General features: G+C 38.8%; 1 protein-coding gene across 1 annotated transcript in view; it reads left to right on the plus strand.

Annotated features, from left to right (window-relative positions):
* The window catches only part of col5a2a (collagen, type V, alpha 2a), a 38871-nt gene that overhangs the window by 7021 nt on the left and 16013 nt on the right, over positions 1–15837 (plus strand). The window contains exons 2-10 of the mRNA XM_035677064.1: positions 11219–11437; positions 11912–11934; positions 12048–12080; positions 12185–12217; positions 12487–12540; positions 13566–13658; positions 14182–14253; positions 15606–15650; positions 15779–15832. Coding sequence (XP_035532957.1) covers positions 11219–11437; positions 11912–11934; positions 12048–12080; positions 12185–12217; positions 12487–12540; positions 13566–13658; positions 14182–14253; positions 15606–15650; positions 15779–15832 — 626 coding nt within the window. The remainder of the gene's footprint in view (positions 1–11218; positions 11438–11911; positions 11935–12047; positions 12081–12184; positions 12218–12486; positions 12541–13565; positions 13659–14181; positions 14254–15605; positions 15651–15778; positions 15833–15837) is intronic.

Here is a 15837-nt window from a genome sequence, read left to right on the forward strand (position 1 = left end):
GAGAGAGAGAGAGAGAGAGCATTTCCTTCACAAAACATGCATTGAATTTTATCATTTGATTTCAAAGTCACAGAATAATGTCAGACTCTGTTATTAAGGCTGTTTTTTCACAACTTATTTAAAAAAGTTGCTTTGGGGAAGACATTTATGTGCAAGCACACCTACATTACATGCAGCTGCATCAGGACATCTGATTAAAATCATGTCAAGTTACTCACAATTAGTGAATTAGTAAATAAGTGATGAATTAAAACTTAAAGGACCAGTGTGTAGGATTTATGGGGGATCTAGAGGGGTGTATAAATTACTAACCCCCTTCTTCACGCCTGCTCTGTTTCAAAAATGTGAAACACGAAAGGCAAATGTTATGCCGTGGTTTGGTTTGTCCTTTGAGGGCTACTGTAGAAACATAGCGGCCTCTGTAGAAGAGGACCCGCTCCCTCTGTAGAAACAACTTATTCTAAAGTAACAAAATCAGAATTCTTATTGTCAGGTTATTATACACAAATGAAAATATCTCCATTGATATTATATTCCATTTTTGGCATTAGGTCCTCCTGAATGTTACATTCTTGCAATTGCAGGATGTATAACTTGATCCTAAACAGCAGCTCCTTATGTAATTGTAGACTGGATAGGTTAGTAACCAGGATGTCAAGTGCTGACTGCTGAGGGTTACTTTTATACCTGTGTTGTGTTGTGTTTTTTATTTTTTTATATTTAGTGACGTTATATTTGTAGTTTTGGACATCTTTGCTTATAGGTATGATAGTATTTCATTCACCACTGTCATTGCAGTGATCTGATGACACTGTAACACTGCCTGACGCAGCTTTAGCTAACTAACTTAATGACCATACAGCTGCTAGTGGTAGTGTAATCTTTCATCAGTAACAGCATAGTTCACAAAATGGCCAAAACTCTGAAATAAATACATGTAATTACATGTAAAACAGTCCTTACAAGTACAAAAATGTTCAAAAATGTGTACTCCTTGTCTTTCTTGTATACACAGTTGCCTATTGTAGAGTTATTCTGGTGAGTTTTAGAGCTTTATAGAGGATTTAATGGATATTAATGTCAGTATTTAAGAATATTTCATAAAAACATAATTTACTTTTCACTTTAATTGGTTATTCAAGGATTGTGACCAGGATTTGTACTTAGCGGGACATGTTGTAAGTAGTCTCTGTGGTGGACACTGTTTCTGCTTCAGATTTAACCTTTTCAAAAGAGATCCATGTGCCTACTATTTCTCAGTGACCTTGCTAACATAAAATTAATCATAACAGTGACCTTCTGACCCCATCACCTCTCTCTGTCTGTGCCTGTCTCCAGCATATACAAAAATGCAGGCTGCAGTAAACTTCAAGGGCTCCATTTATCTATAAAGAGAAAGTAATAAATTCTGTGTGTCCCCTGGGGCTTCATCCTGACTGATGTCACCACAGTAAGGGGTCTCACAGGGTCGCGCCCCTCTCAGGCTCTTCTTTGTGGTCAGTTAACACTAGCTACTGGCCAGCAGAACCACAACACTGTATATCTTTAAATAAGGATGGTTTGTCCTGTACAGATCAATCACTGGAAACTACCCAAGCTGTTATCCCTCTATGTTTTTAGTGAAGCTCAGCAGACTTGACTACTGCAAAGTAATAATAGATCTCTCCGGGAATTGGCTGAGTAACTAGTTGATGTAGTTCACCTGGAATTAAGTCATGGTTTCCATTTCAGAGATGATACTGGGCTAATGCCAAATCAAGCATATCTCATAATGTTTTGAGGAATTTTTTGCCTAAACCATCTGCTCAGACACTGTTTTCTTTACAGATTCGGTCTCCGCTTCCAAAAGCCTCTCCATAACATTGGCTTTGTGTTTGAGTTTCAGGACTGTAACCCATTTGTAAAATTGCATCTCTGTAAATACAACCATGTCACATAACTAAACAAGAATCTTCCAGCAATGTTTTGGACAGCTCGTGATGCAATTTTCTGCATTGAATAACTTTAGTTGGTACAATCAGTCCCCTAACTACTTCTACTACTTGTATCTTATAACCCCTTAAACTTATAAAGGTTAAAGTGAAATGTTAATGCAATAAGTAAGTATTAAAAGATTTATTAGTGTGCTCGTAAATTAATGATAACATAGGGGACAATGTGTGCAGACCGTAAATGATGATTAAGACCTGTTTTATGCTTGTTTAAGGGGAGTTGGTGGTACTAATTGCTCATAATGTAGTCAATGTTGACATTTTAACTTATTTGGTTTTACATTATAGGACATTCTGGATGTTGAGCATCAGCTAAAACTCACAATCTAATGAAAATATAAATAATGTCAAGCTTGTGACCTCACGCTATGCAGTCCAGTTGAACATATAAATATTTACCAAAAGCATCCCTTGCCTGAGGGGCTGCACTCTTGATACAGTGTATGCTGGCGTCGTGACCCAGCAGTTGCAGCATTTCTCTGAGCTTGTAGAACAACAAAATGGAGACAGAGACAAAAAGAGCAAGAGGGAAAGAAAGTAAGAGAAGAGAAGTACACTCTTAAAAATAGGCACAGTAGGAAAATAAATGAAAAAGAACAGAGCAGAAAGAGGGGAAAACAGAGGAGTGTGCAGGAAAAGTCCAAAAGGAGGCTGTGTGCTTTGATAGGGATAAGGAGAAAAAAAAGGAGATTGGAGAGCTTGACGGGGATATGAGAAAACACAGACTAATGCAGAAGAAGAAGTGGGATTTAAAAAGTAGCCTCCGGCAGCCATTTGGTTTTGAGGAGAGGATGCAACATCCTTAAACTGCTGTAGCTCTGAGGTCAGACAAAATGTGGATGCAATAAGTCTCTCTTGCCTTTAGGGTTGCTCCTCACCACTACTACAGGACACCTCATAAAACAACTCAAAATCCTCCCCCACTGGAAGAATGATAATGGATGAACATGTGTATTTCATCATTTGAATTTTGCAAGTCAGCGTTTAGATTGTTAGAAATGTTTCAGAAAAGTTGGGACCACGTGCTGCACTCATACTTCGTGTAGAGTCGATTGTGTTTGTGCATTTGTTACATTTCTGTGGGCTGAGCTGCGACTTCGTGAATGATATGTTGTCCGATGAATGCGATGTTGCTGCTGTATTGATTTAGGGAAAGAGTTTGCAGAAAGCCATGGGGAAATGTTGGTTAACAAGACATTTTGTTAATGCAACCACATGTGAATATGTTCCTGTACTCACATATTCAAAGTGAAATGTAGAAAGACAAAGACAAAGAGGGAGATACATTTTCTACCTGCACCTCGTCTGCACTTGAAAAGGCAATCAGATATGTTAAGCACTGATGTGAGCTGCAGACAGTGTGGTTAGCAGTGTAGGACATGCATTTTAAAGCTTTAAACTGTTCTCATTACCACTTGAAGTATCCAGCCGTGCACTTTCATTTCAGACTTTGTGCTGAGGTTATGAAAAAATCAGTCACTGAGATTGCTGCCACGAGGCTGATAAAATGATATCAAATGAAGTTTGTTTGTGCTCAAAGCATCAAATAATGTCTCAAGAAAATGTTCTTTCCGAAAACAGTGTCCCCATTACTCAGGATAATCTGCAGAGCACAATGTCAACAAGTTTCATAGAGGCTATTTCTTTGGTGGAAAGTCGCTCACTTGAAAAGTGTCGACAGTGAGGTCTGTGCATTATCAAGAGTAATTTGGACACTGTTTATTTCATTCTTCTGAAAAAAACCTTTGGAGATAATTTAAATGATCTACATGGCTATACCTTCAGGGGTACCTGAGCTAAACTTTCTATTTAACATCTTGCACCACACTGACACCAAGCAATAAAGTTACATTACATGGTACAAGGGTGTGTCATTAAAATAATATAAGCATTAAAACCTCAGTCCTCACAACAGAAACATTTCGGTTTCTAACGCAATATGGTGGATTTTCTAAAAATCGAAAACATCTCTGTGGTAGAGAAAGTGGTTTTGTTGCCTCATTACATGTTACAGTGACACTAATCCATGTTGAAACAGAGCTAACACATATTACAGTACCAGTTCATCAAAGCTGGTCGGTGCAAAATCGTACGTTCTTTCAAGTCTGTAGAAAGACAAAAATATATGTTTTTATCATTTTAGTCTTGATAATCGTCAATTTTTCCCCCAAAGTTGTTTGTGAATGAATTCACAAGTTGTAGTTGTGGAACAAAGCTAAGAATGCAGATGATGTGTGTCCAGCCATAATAGTGCTCGTATCATTTCACTCTATATTCCTGTACAGAATCTTGCTAAGGGTGACCATATTGTCTTAAGTCACATCTCCAGATGTTATATTTGCTTCTCTTTGTTTTTTAGAGACAAAGGCCTGAAACACTTCATTGCATTTCTCTGTGTTTTTGTCACGCAGCAAGAGCATAATGTGCTGGAAACAACTTTCCTGCGAGTCCGTCAGCGTACAGGATCCACAGTTTATTCTTTCACATCTGGCTATGTGCTCAGTTGATGTAAAACACCAGGGTGCTCTGACCCCTTGTATATGTTAACACTCTGCTCTGGTAAACTGGAATTTTAGACATCACACATTTTCCTTTGCTTCAAATCTGCTTTACACGGACTGGCCAAATGTACTGTTAACTGATATTAACACATTAAAAAAGTTTATTAGAATGTTACAAATGTGTCAGTTGACATTACATGACGATTGTGTGTGTTGCACTAATTATGTACATAGAGAATTTTCTGCTTTTACACTAACACCAACTTGCCCTGTACATTCATAGCATCAACAGGAAATGTTTATTGTCCTGGCCGTCTGTACTGACCGAATCCGTAGTTTAATGTGCATTATTGCAAGTACATACACTGTGTCTTGTCTGTTATCTACATTTCATAAAGTAAAGGTTAGACCGGTTGTGCTGCACATTGTTCGCGTTCAGTAAACTGTGCCAATGTGTGTTATTTAGCTTGATCAATGTGCATTGGAGCTAGCTCCAGAGGATATGAGAACCACATGTTTGACAGTTTACCAGGACTTTGTGTAAGATGTGATTTCAAATCAAACAGCACCACCTGGTAAAGTTAAACAGTCATTTTGGTGCTTTGTTCTGTGCTCAGAGGCGCATTCACACTATACAAGGAAAAAAGAAATTTTCCACAGTTATATCCTATGTCAATTTGAACGCTGTATCCTTAATTGCAGGATATAACTTCGTTTTTAAAAAAATCATCTTTTTATCTTTTACTTTGGCTTTAATGTAAAGTTACTGTGTTTGTGTGGGAGTGATTTTACAGTGAGATGTAACTGCTGAATTGCAGAAAGTGTACTTTCATGTAGTTGTTTAAGGTTTAATAAGTAGTACATGAAGAGGGTTCATGCTGTTTAAACATAAGTGCTTACATTCAACATTTGTTATGATAAAGAACTGTAAAGTATATGATAATTACTGAACAGCAGTGCCTTCTACAGTCATGTGTCTGCAACATATTTGATGCATAAAACCAAAAACCAAACCAACATAAAGAACTTATGCAGTCACCGAGTAACCTGAACAGTATCAAACATAAAGCCAGAGTGTTGAGTTTAGGACAAAGAAAGACCAGAGGAGTAATCCACATGAATACGTGTCTCTGCAGCACACAGGTTTTTACATGAAGTTTACACGGAGTACATTCTATGCCTGACCAGAAAATGATTGCCCCGGTGTTGAACTTTGACCCTGACCTTGGTGCGAGCCTCAGACCAGGTCAAAGAGGGTCCAGCCTTTGATATTTGTGGTGAAGAACATTCACTGTTTAGTTGCTTACATTTTCATTTCAACAGCTTGTGTTTTCTAATTTTCTAATTACAGCAAATTATTCATTTTTAGAGCACACCATCTGTCATGCAGCATATTTAGCTCAAAATGAGTACACGCACATGCTGTAAATTGGGGTTTCCATATGGTGTGAAAACACAGAACCCGTTTGATTGGTACAACTGTAAGCACAGATCTTTTTCAGTTATTGATGTCAGAATATTTCATGGCAATGGCAGTAAATAATGCTTGAGAATATGTGGCCAAATGCATAATCCATCATGTGAAAGCTTGTTTTTGCCACTCACAGCTGTTTTATTGAACTCAGAAAAGGTTATTTTGTAGGTTCTATATTAAAATGCTGATAACCGGTTGAAACATGCAGTTATAAGATGGAGATGAATCAAATTCAAGGCAACAGAAAGCAAGGAGTCAGTCAGCCAAATAGATAAAGGAGGAGGAGGGGGGGTGTGTAATTTAGTGAGACCACAATCCTCCCAGGGAACATGGGATGGGAACGACTCCTAACTGTGGTTGCCTCTTTAGAGGAAGACCCATTGGAGACGGGGCCTGTTGATGGAAAAGCCTAGACATGTAATCAGCAAGCTCCTTATTCATTTTCAACTTTCCTGGCCCAAGCTTCCTACCCCTCCCTCGAGATACTGAGCTTTGTTTGTGGAAGCCAAGGTGAGGAGCATGTTCAAACTGGAGCGTTATTTCAGATTTCAAGCCCTGTCAACATAATACAGCAAATCCTGCATGCTTCAGAATATTAAACAGACAGGCTGCTTTTTGTACACATTAAAATCTTTGTGCCAGTCAATAAAAAAACAGAAAAGGTTTGAGAGTTACGTGAAGCAAAACACTGTGTTGACATGTTTTTGACCCATAGCAACTCAGGCTTGGGGCTAATAATGCAAACGCCTTGACTGATGTTTGTGGAAAAGCTGCTTTTTATGGACTGCTTCATCAGTGGACCAATCACACGTTGAGCTGAAGGTCTTTTACAGAGGGGAAGATTTATGTTTGGCCTTGACACTGAGGGTTTTAGAGCAGGAAAGTGCAGCTGCTGCAGAGCCACCCCTCAGCAGCTGTAACTCATCTGCATCTGGACTAGGAATCAGGCTGTGGTCCTCACGGTATTAACCGTGTCAGTTAGGGCAAGTTACTCACAGCTAGGAAGAACTTGTTTGGAACACGAATGGAAACAGACGTCAGACATGGCTTTATAAACTCATCATCCAGTGGGCATTATCTTTTCTGAAGATTGGGGCCATCAGTTTGGGGCCGGCACTTGGATCCACTCATCTTTTTTTTTGGTTTCTTAAAGGAAATGAGAATTCCAGATTTATGTGACTCATTGTTTCCATAAGGTCATTTTCTAAGCCCTCGACTTGTGGCTGCAATAGATTCTCCCCAAAGACGATGTGTTATGAGTATTTCCATATTAGCAAAGGAAAATCCATAAACTACATCACATTTATGGCAAAGCAAAAGCAGGTTTCCCAGGTTGAACCTCATGGTTTGGATGTGTGCCATGACTTCAGAGCGAGGATGTTGGCTTTCTGGCTTTGTTATCTGGCTGATGTCTGGTGAATTGTATTAAATGATAGGCAGAGGGTAGACACATGAGTCATGTTGAAGAGCTCCAGACACCATGTTTTAAACCAGGAGAGGAAACCGTCTACCCTCTTAGCTGACTAGTGGAAAATCCAGATCAAGCAGTCACGGTCGGAAGGGAGCATGCCTTTTCACCGTTGTCACAATTAAACTGCTTTTACGGTGTCTGTGGAAAAGTGTGGAACCTGCAATGAATTAGCTGAAAGGAGGGGAAAAAGTGATCGTCCCTCTCCTCCGCCTCCTCCTCCTCGAGGCTTGTGGTGTTTTTTTTTTTTCAAGACTGCTCTGAAAAACCACACTTCTCTTCCAGTGAATTTCAAACTCTCCCAACATGCAGTATTTGAAATCTTTCAAAACCCAACAGGAAAAATCGCTCTCCAGCAATGTGGCCAGCGGCTCGGCCAGACATCCCTGGTGGTATGACCTTTTCAAGTCACACCACCAGCAGTCAAAGGGACTGAAGTTACACACAGTTTGGTGCCTGTAAAGAAAATACTTACTTGACAGCGATTCAGAGAAGAGATAATGCAGCACATTTGAGGACATATTAAGAAGAATTCAGATCCAGTCAGTCATGATAAATACAAAAGCATTTTTCTAAGGGAACAGCTAAGCGTGTTCTTGTGAAACACAAAAAAAGATACACAGATTGTTGGTTTGCTTTCCAAAAATGAAGATTCATGGCTAAAGTGATTCCAAGCGTCTCTACAAATGAAGAGAAATGCACTCTTGTGTTCCATGGAGTACTGGTTTTCATTTGAAAGCCCACAACTTGCAGTGGGATGTTACTGACTGTTAAAAGGCAGGAAATGTAATTGCTGAAATATGTTACGTGTTTAATGTATGTTTTAATACCTCGCAGCTGACAGAACAAGGATGTCTGAGAAAGTTCACCTGTGAGCTTGTATTTGCAATGGTTGGAGTGTTGATTATCTAAAATATACACAGATAGAAGCTGCAAGCTCAGCCAACACAGCTGGCTGGGGGACGCATGGAGATAAAGAGTCTATGTTAAAGTGCGACTGCTGTCTTATGTCAAAGGGTCCTTTACAGTTGTGGCCTTCTGTGTGGGTTAATGTGACTGTGTGTTAACATGTACAGTATGGTAATGTGAGCCAAATGATGATCCCAGAATGCTTTAAAATTCAATAAATGCACACTTTTCTAAGATGGACAAGTTGCAAAACAATGTGTAAAATATCCTAATGAAGTTTAAACAGAAATGCTGTTTTCATTTTTATCATTATGAGCATTTTTCACAATGATTTGAGTCTTCTTTTTTATACTTTATTGCAAGAGATAGACATAGATTTACACTTGCTTACATGTGTAGCATTCTTCCACTCAGGAGTAAACAAAACTGGTAGAAAATGGTGGAAAATTTTAAATAAAAATACAATCATAGGGGGAAATACATGTGTGTCTAACATGCCATTGTCTGAGGTATTACCCAAATCGCAGCTACTCACCTTTGAGATTGAATGTAATGAGCTTAAAAAGGGTCTGATTATGGTTCGTCTGTACAGCATTCAAGCCGCAAGTTTCCTTTAATTTGAGGTATTTCAGAGGTCTTGTTAAGACAAGTTTAAATGCAATTCATCACTCACACCAGTCAGTTTATCTTTCTTTGAACGGTTTTTGATGTATGTTATCTGTTTTATCAGATTTTACATAGGGGCCCTCCACTTCAACACTGAATATTAGATCTAGGAACAGTATTTATATTTATGGCCCACATTGTTAAAATAGGAATAATTGTTCATAATCAATCTTTAAAGTTATTTATTATAATATTTAAAGATATTAATGGATTCAGTTTGTGGTCGAGGGTGCTTTACTGTCTGACACAGTGTATTTTTTGTTGCTACCAAACACAGCATGCTCTCTCTCTCATGACTCTAGTTTAAAAAAAAAAACTGTACAACTGTCCTATAGGCAGTGTGTAGAACTGTACTGAGAGCTACTGAAAAGCAATTTGTTTCAACATACTTGGCCAATAAACTGATTTTGATCATTGCCTAAACATTTTAAAGTTTATTGTGAAGTTTAGAGTGGCGAGGCTCAGTAGCTAAAGCGGGTGTCTAGGAGTAGGAAAACTCCTGGCTTCTACATAGAGAGCGACCTCTAACTGGTCCTGATGAACAGGCTGGTACTTGCATGGCAGCCTCTTCCATCTGTGTATGAATGGGTGAATGTTGGCACGTTAAGTGCTTTGAGTAGTTGGTACACTAGAAAGGCACTATATAGATGCAGTGGATTGTCTGTTCCTTTTCACAGTTGACTTTTGAGTGAATTTAGTATTTTGATAACTTAGCTGGCAGTCAGAATTGTTCTCTTGCAGAAAGCTCTTTTCATCTGGCTCACAAATGAAATGTAAACAACTGCCAAGTATTATTTACAACTTCCTGCCCCAGCTTGTCTAACACAAATGTAAATATGGGATTGAACCATGTTAAAACACGCTGTATCTCTTGGAATGAAATCGCTGCAGCTCTTTGAATGAAATCTTGAACCATGCAGAATATAAAGATTTGAGTTTATATTCTTACACCCTAGTCATAATATAATAGGATAATGCAAAATTATTAATCATTATATGGACATTTATCAATAGTGAGGCATCCTATGTGCAACTCTTTGTTCTGTAGCTGGCTAACCTGACTTACCTGCAGTCTGAAGCTCAGAGCTGCCATCTGCTGTTTATATCAGGGACAGGTGAAGGATTCAGGGCCTTGTCTCTGAAGGCATGACAGAAGTGGGCTCAGATGTGTCCTGGTAAAGCCAGGCACAACCCACAGCAGGCCTGGAGCCTCCTTCTACATCTTATTTCATGATCATTTATTCTGTAGGAGAGGAATTTTGCTATTTATACTTTAATAATACTTTCAGCATTGTTGAGTGCATAATTGTGTATCTAAGTGTTGATAATTTTCTAGTGTAACATAATGTGTTGCATATCTACACAGTACACATGCAAAAGTCCTCATTCAGCAGTTGACTCACAGGTGGCTTCAGGTTTTCTCTTTTGAAAATGAGTCAAGTTTTTGAGACGCTGCCTCAGGAGGAAATGATCTCATGTCTAACGGCTGGAGACTTCACTACAACAAAGGTTTTCCAGACTTTTCTCTGACAGTGTGTGCAAAATATGGAGAAAAATCCACAGTACACTGTAAAGTTAACTGAACAACATACATGAAGTACCTCAAACCTGAGCTTTTGGCTTTTTGAGCATTTAAAATGTATTGTGATTTCAGTGCCAGTTATAATACCCTGCAGTGTTATCAAACAGGGTAGTAACTGAGCAAATACTCCCCCTGAGGCAGCTGCTCCAAGGAGGAATAAATGAATTTCAGGCAGCATGGTGGCTTAGTGGTTCATCCTGTTGCCTCATAGAAAGAAGGTGCTCTCTGTGTTTGTGTTGAGGCTTTCTCAAAAGTTTGAGAGTGAACTTTTACATTTACTTTTGTGCAGTGCATACTGGGACAGGTCTCAGTCCCTGTGACCCTAAACAGAAAAAAGAGGAACTAGAGGATGGTCTGTTTAGCTGGTTGAATTGTTCAAGAACACGTGGATTCTTCCTTGTGATCTTATATCTTCTCTAATAATATTGTGTCTATATGTTGACACATCCTTTTTTTTTAGTTGTTGTCTTGTCTGCAGTCTTGGTAAATGTCCTACAGGCATCATAATAAAGACCACGTGTGTTTTAGTGTATTAACAAAGGCTTAGAAAATCACAGACCACGTGTTGCTTTTGCTTTTAATTTAACTGACAAACTAAGAGCATCTGTTCACCTCTGTGTGTTCCAGGAGATGACGTGAGCTGCACGGCGGACGGTCAGGTGTACACTAACAGGGACATCTGGAAGCCAGAGCCATGTCGGATCTGCGTTTGTGACAATGGTCAGGTCCTCTGCGATGAAATCCAGTGCGATGAGCTGACTAACTGCGAGAAGATGGTCATCCCAGAGGGCGAGTGCTGCCCTGTTTGCCAGACTGATTCATCCAACGACAACCAGAATCCTCATGGTGAGTGAGCAGATGCCCTCTGTGGTTATTTGCAGGGTTGAGAATTAAAAAAATATTTTTGAATTCGCTACTTTATGTTGTAGGTGGAGGCACAATCATTTGATCAAAAGGCTTCATACACACATGTTTTAATGCAAAAAGAGAGGAGAAAACAAGATGCACATTCAGAGTCAATAACATTAATGGAATCATCACATGGAATATGTTTTGTCAGGTCTCTTTGTTGCCATCTATCTATTTATCTGTCAGAAACAATGAACAAATGCCTGCCGTCACCAAGCAGTTGCACATCGACAGGCTAAGAATGAGTAGCATCAGGCTGATTGTGTTAATTGACTATTTTCCCTTTGTTTACCTTGACTGACCTGCGTAATGATAACAAATGAATCTCTGTAGAAGTGCTTCCTCACACACTCACGGTGCAGTTATGGCAGGATGAATAACTAATGATCTTTTATGCTTTTTCCTCAATAGGAGGCGAGGGGAGGATCTATAGGGTAGGCCAAAGTTTTGTTATGTTGGCAGTTACTACTTTATCATATGTTTGCTGATATTATCACCATTAAAGAGTATGAGTTCGAACCGGTTTGTCCTCTATCTGTTTATTCAGGGTCAGAAGGGAGAACCCGGAGATGTCCCATTCGTGAGTGTTTGTTATAAACCGTTTAAAAAAGGCCTGCAATATCAGTCAAAAAAGGCACAATTTAAGTACAGGTTTTAACTATGTGTTTGATGATATCCCTGCAGGTGACTGGTATTAGAGGGCGCCCTGGACCCATGGTGAGCATCTTGGTTGTTGTTTTTTACTCGTGGCATTGTCTAAAAATCTTTTTTTGGAAGCTGCTGTTGTGTGAATGTTGAGCTACCTGAACTGACACTAGATGGCACAAGAGGACAGCTACCTCCTGCATAACTTCACCTTAAAAGGACTTCTGCAGAAGTCCTCTGAGTCACTGTGACATTTTATTAAGCACCCCTGTGACATATCTATGCGACTGCAATACTATCACTCTCAGATCTTTATTGGTTAATTTTGTTTATCACAACAGGGACCTCCCGGCTCTCCAGGAGACAGAGGATCTCGTGGACACAAAGGAAGGCCTGTATGTCTCATCCATAAGTCTCCACAGACAAAAAGCTGATCTTTAACATGTTGCATGCACCACAGTTCCACACATTGTCAGTAGTAGGGTGATCAAATAGTGATCCTCTGACCTCATCTCGCTTAATGTTAGACATATCAAAGATGAATGCAAATGTCACAATGTGTTATATTTAATCTGAGGTTTTTAGAGGCTATTTGGCAGTACACAATGTTATAAACCATAGCAATATTTCATGGGTTACAGTATGCAATAAGAAGGGGGCTCAGCCTTGAACTTGTGTTTTAGTCTCTCTGTGTAAGTTTTTGTCTATTTAAATTAATACTTTTTAAATAAACTAAACTGTTTTAAATACATAATAGTTCTTCATAATCCATTGCAAGCTCACTCTATGCTCTGAAGAATCGCATTCACATGACAGCTTTACTTTTTTCTTGCTGAGGTCATGAGAATCCGCCTTATTACTCCCTATTCTGTCAAACTAGCCAAAGTGGTCAACATAGAAGAAAACACTGCAGTATATAAATGTATATATATATATATATATTGTTTTTTTTTAGGTTCAAGGGCAAGAGACTAACAGTCAAAATATAATGTAATGTGGCAGGTTGATGTATAATGTGCTTCGCAAGCAAAAATGTAGCAGGTTGATGAATGAATGTGCCCCTCTTGGTGGAGTTACAATCCAGCGAGGGCAGCATTGTGAGGGTGATTTATTAGTACATAACCAATGGTTTTCCTACTGCACTTTACAGCTATTGGTTCATAAACACACAGAAATTAAGCTGCATCATTTGAATCAAAAGGGAACGACAGGTTCCACTGGACATCTCGGCCAGAGCAAAGTATCTACGCTACACTGATTGATTGATCAATCTATATTTCCGTCTTTAAAACCCCAATAAAAAGTGTTTCACACCAAGTGTTTTCACAGCCACAAAATAATGAATCAGTGTCAGACTGAGCGTAGTTAGGAAATGGTTTTCAAACAAATTAATCAGCATCTCTCTCTCTCTACTCTCTAGGGACTGCGGGGCCCTCCGGGTTATGATGGAGAGCCTGGTGTACCAGGTCAACCCGGTGAACCAGGACCTCCAGGACATCCAACGCACCCAGGAGTGAGTTGTGCATTGAGTGCTCTCACAAGTTGCAAACACACATACATGCATGTGCTAACATGCACAGGAAGAGCAAACACAAGACAAATGACCTCAGGAGGCGCATTGTTGACCAGGAATACTGCTTAGAAACACATAACAAAAGACTTTAAAATCCTTTGTAGAGTAGTCATTCTTACTCATCCTCACATAATGTCAGTCATAACAGTTTTGTACAATTTAATATAGCTGTGTGACAGAGCAGATAATACACATGGAACCACATTAATGCACAAGAAGACCAATAATAACGTTGTACCTTGAAAAACTGAATCACCTTCATTGTCCTAGCACTCGCTTCATGTACTTGTACTTATACTGGTTCCATTTCAATTCATTTAGCCATCCTTTTTTTGTTTTGTTGCATATCATTTGTATCCAGATTTGTTTTTAATTTGCACCTATTCTCCATACTGATGAATGGCAAATACATGCTGATTAAACACAGTGAACCTGAACCAAAGGGTGTCTGCTTCACCTGCAGGGTCTGGGATCCCAGATGGCTGGAGGATTTGATGGAAAAACAGGACCTCAAGCCATGTTAAGTGGCTCAAGGGTAAGAAGATGTTATCAAAATATGAACTAATTTAACCAGTCAGTGTTTCTTAAACCAAATCAGCTAAAAAAAGAAGCCTAATGCACTATTTGTCTTAAAAAATGGTTTCCCAATACTTCTTAAATACGTTTTTAACCAAGGTTTTAAGGAGGTTATATACTTGATTTGACTAGTTTTTCAGTTGTCAAAATCAAACCTTTGAGATAAGCCATTAGCAAACTACTATCTATATGAGGTTTAAATCTGTTCACATTGTTAGAGCTTCTGATTTTCAACACAAATATATTGACAAATAAATACATTCCTACTACATCTTTAGTTTACTCCTCCCTGTCTAGTAAGCACCCACAGTTACCAGGTGGGATGTTACAAATCTCCCCAGTTTGTAATGCAAGCTTTCTGTTATAACTTTATAGTCTTAAGTAAAAGTATAGAGTAAACATACCCTAACAGGAGACTTTTTGAAGTCAAATGTAACGTACAATGAACATTTTTACACGTACAAAACATGTAAATACATTGTCCTTGAATATTATTCTAAAAGACTGAAGATCAGGATATATTACACTGCTGAGCACCAGTGAAATATCTGCTGTAACTCTTGAGACCACAAACCTGGTGAGAAAAAAACAGGAGCCTAAATCTCACAGTTTGTAATGATTGAAAGGCTCATTTTCTAAAAAACTGAAAATAATTTTTGGTTTATAGCTTAGCCCGGGAAGGAACATAAACCATCTTGTTTCTAGTTTTATAGCTTGTCAGCTACTGACTTTAGATTAAGATAAGTTTACTCTTGTTTTAATGAGAAAGTACATTATACATTTTAATTAGCAAGTACACAACCACAGCACTTAGACAGACTTTAGAAATCCATCAATGCTTCGAATTTCATTACTATAAGGCAGACTAATGGACATAAGGACGAGAAGAGATTAATAATGTGGTTTTTACTTTTTTGATTGTTTCTACACACACAACAGTTGGACGTGGAAAACTGTTTGGTAACCTTTGTGTTGTTATTCAGTTTCACTTTCATTAAAATAGACTTATGCTTGTATTCTAGTCAAACTTCAGCAACACATCTGCTGCTTGAGTAGAATATTTTAGTGTTCTTGGACATCAGTCAGGTGGGGAATGACACAGTAATTATAGAACTATTGTCTGTGCTTTTACAGCCATTTTAACATGGATTCATTGAAAGTTAATCCACCAAATGAATCATTAAGACTGTAAATCATTTTAGTTCTTCACCGTATTGTTCCCATATTGAGACCATTTAATTACATCTGGCCTTTTATGTGGATTAAGCTGAAATGTGTTCATCATTTGATTTTACATCATGTCTGTCTTAGGGAGAGGCTGGAACAAGAGGACCTCCTGGGCCAAACGGCTCACCTGTAAGTCCACAATGTCTTCAACAAGCTCTGACTGACACCGTGCAGTAGACACTGAGAATACTTCAATGGCATTTTATTATTTTGTTTTGCTCGCTCTTTATTTTGTCTTTTATCCTCACTTCTCCAAGGGTCAAGCTGGACCACAAGGACCTCCTGGAGATGTTGGCGATCCAGGGTCTATGGTAGG

The sequence above is a fragment of the Morone saxatilis genome, unplaced genomic scaffold (genome assembly GCF_004916995.1).
Source record: "Morone saxatilis isolate NCDOM2014 unplaced genomic scaffold, NCSU_SB_2.0 Contig5, whole genome shotgun sequence".
Lineage (NCBI taxonomy): Eukaryota > Metazoa > Chordata > Actinopteri > Moronidae > Morone > Morone saxatilis.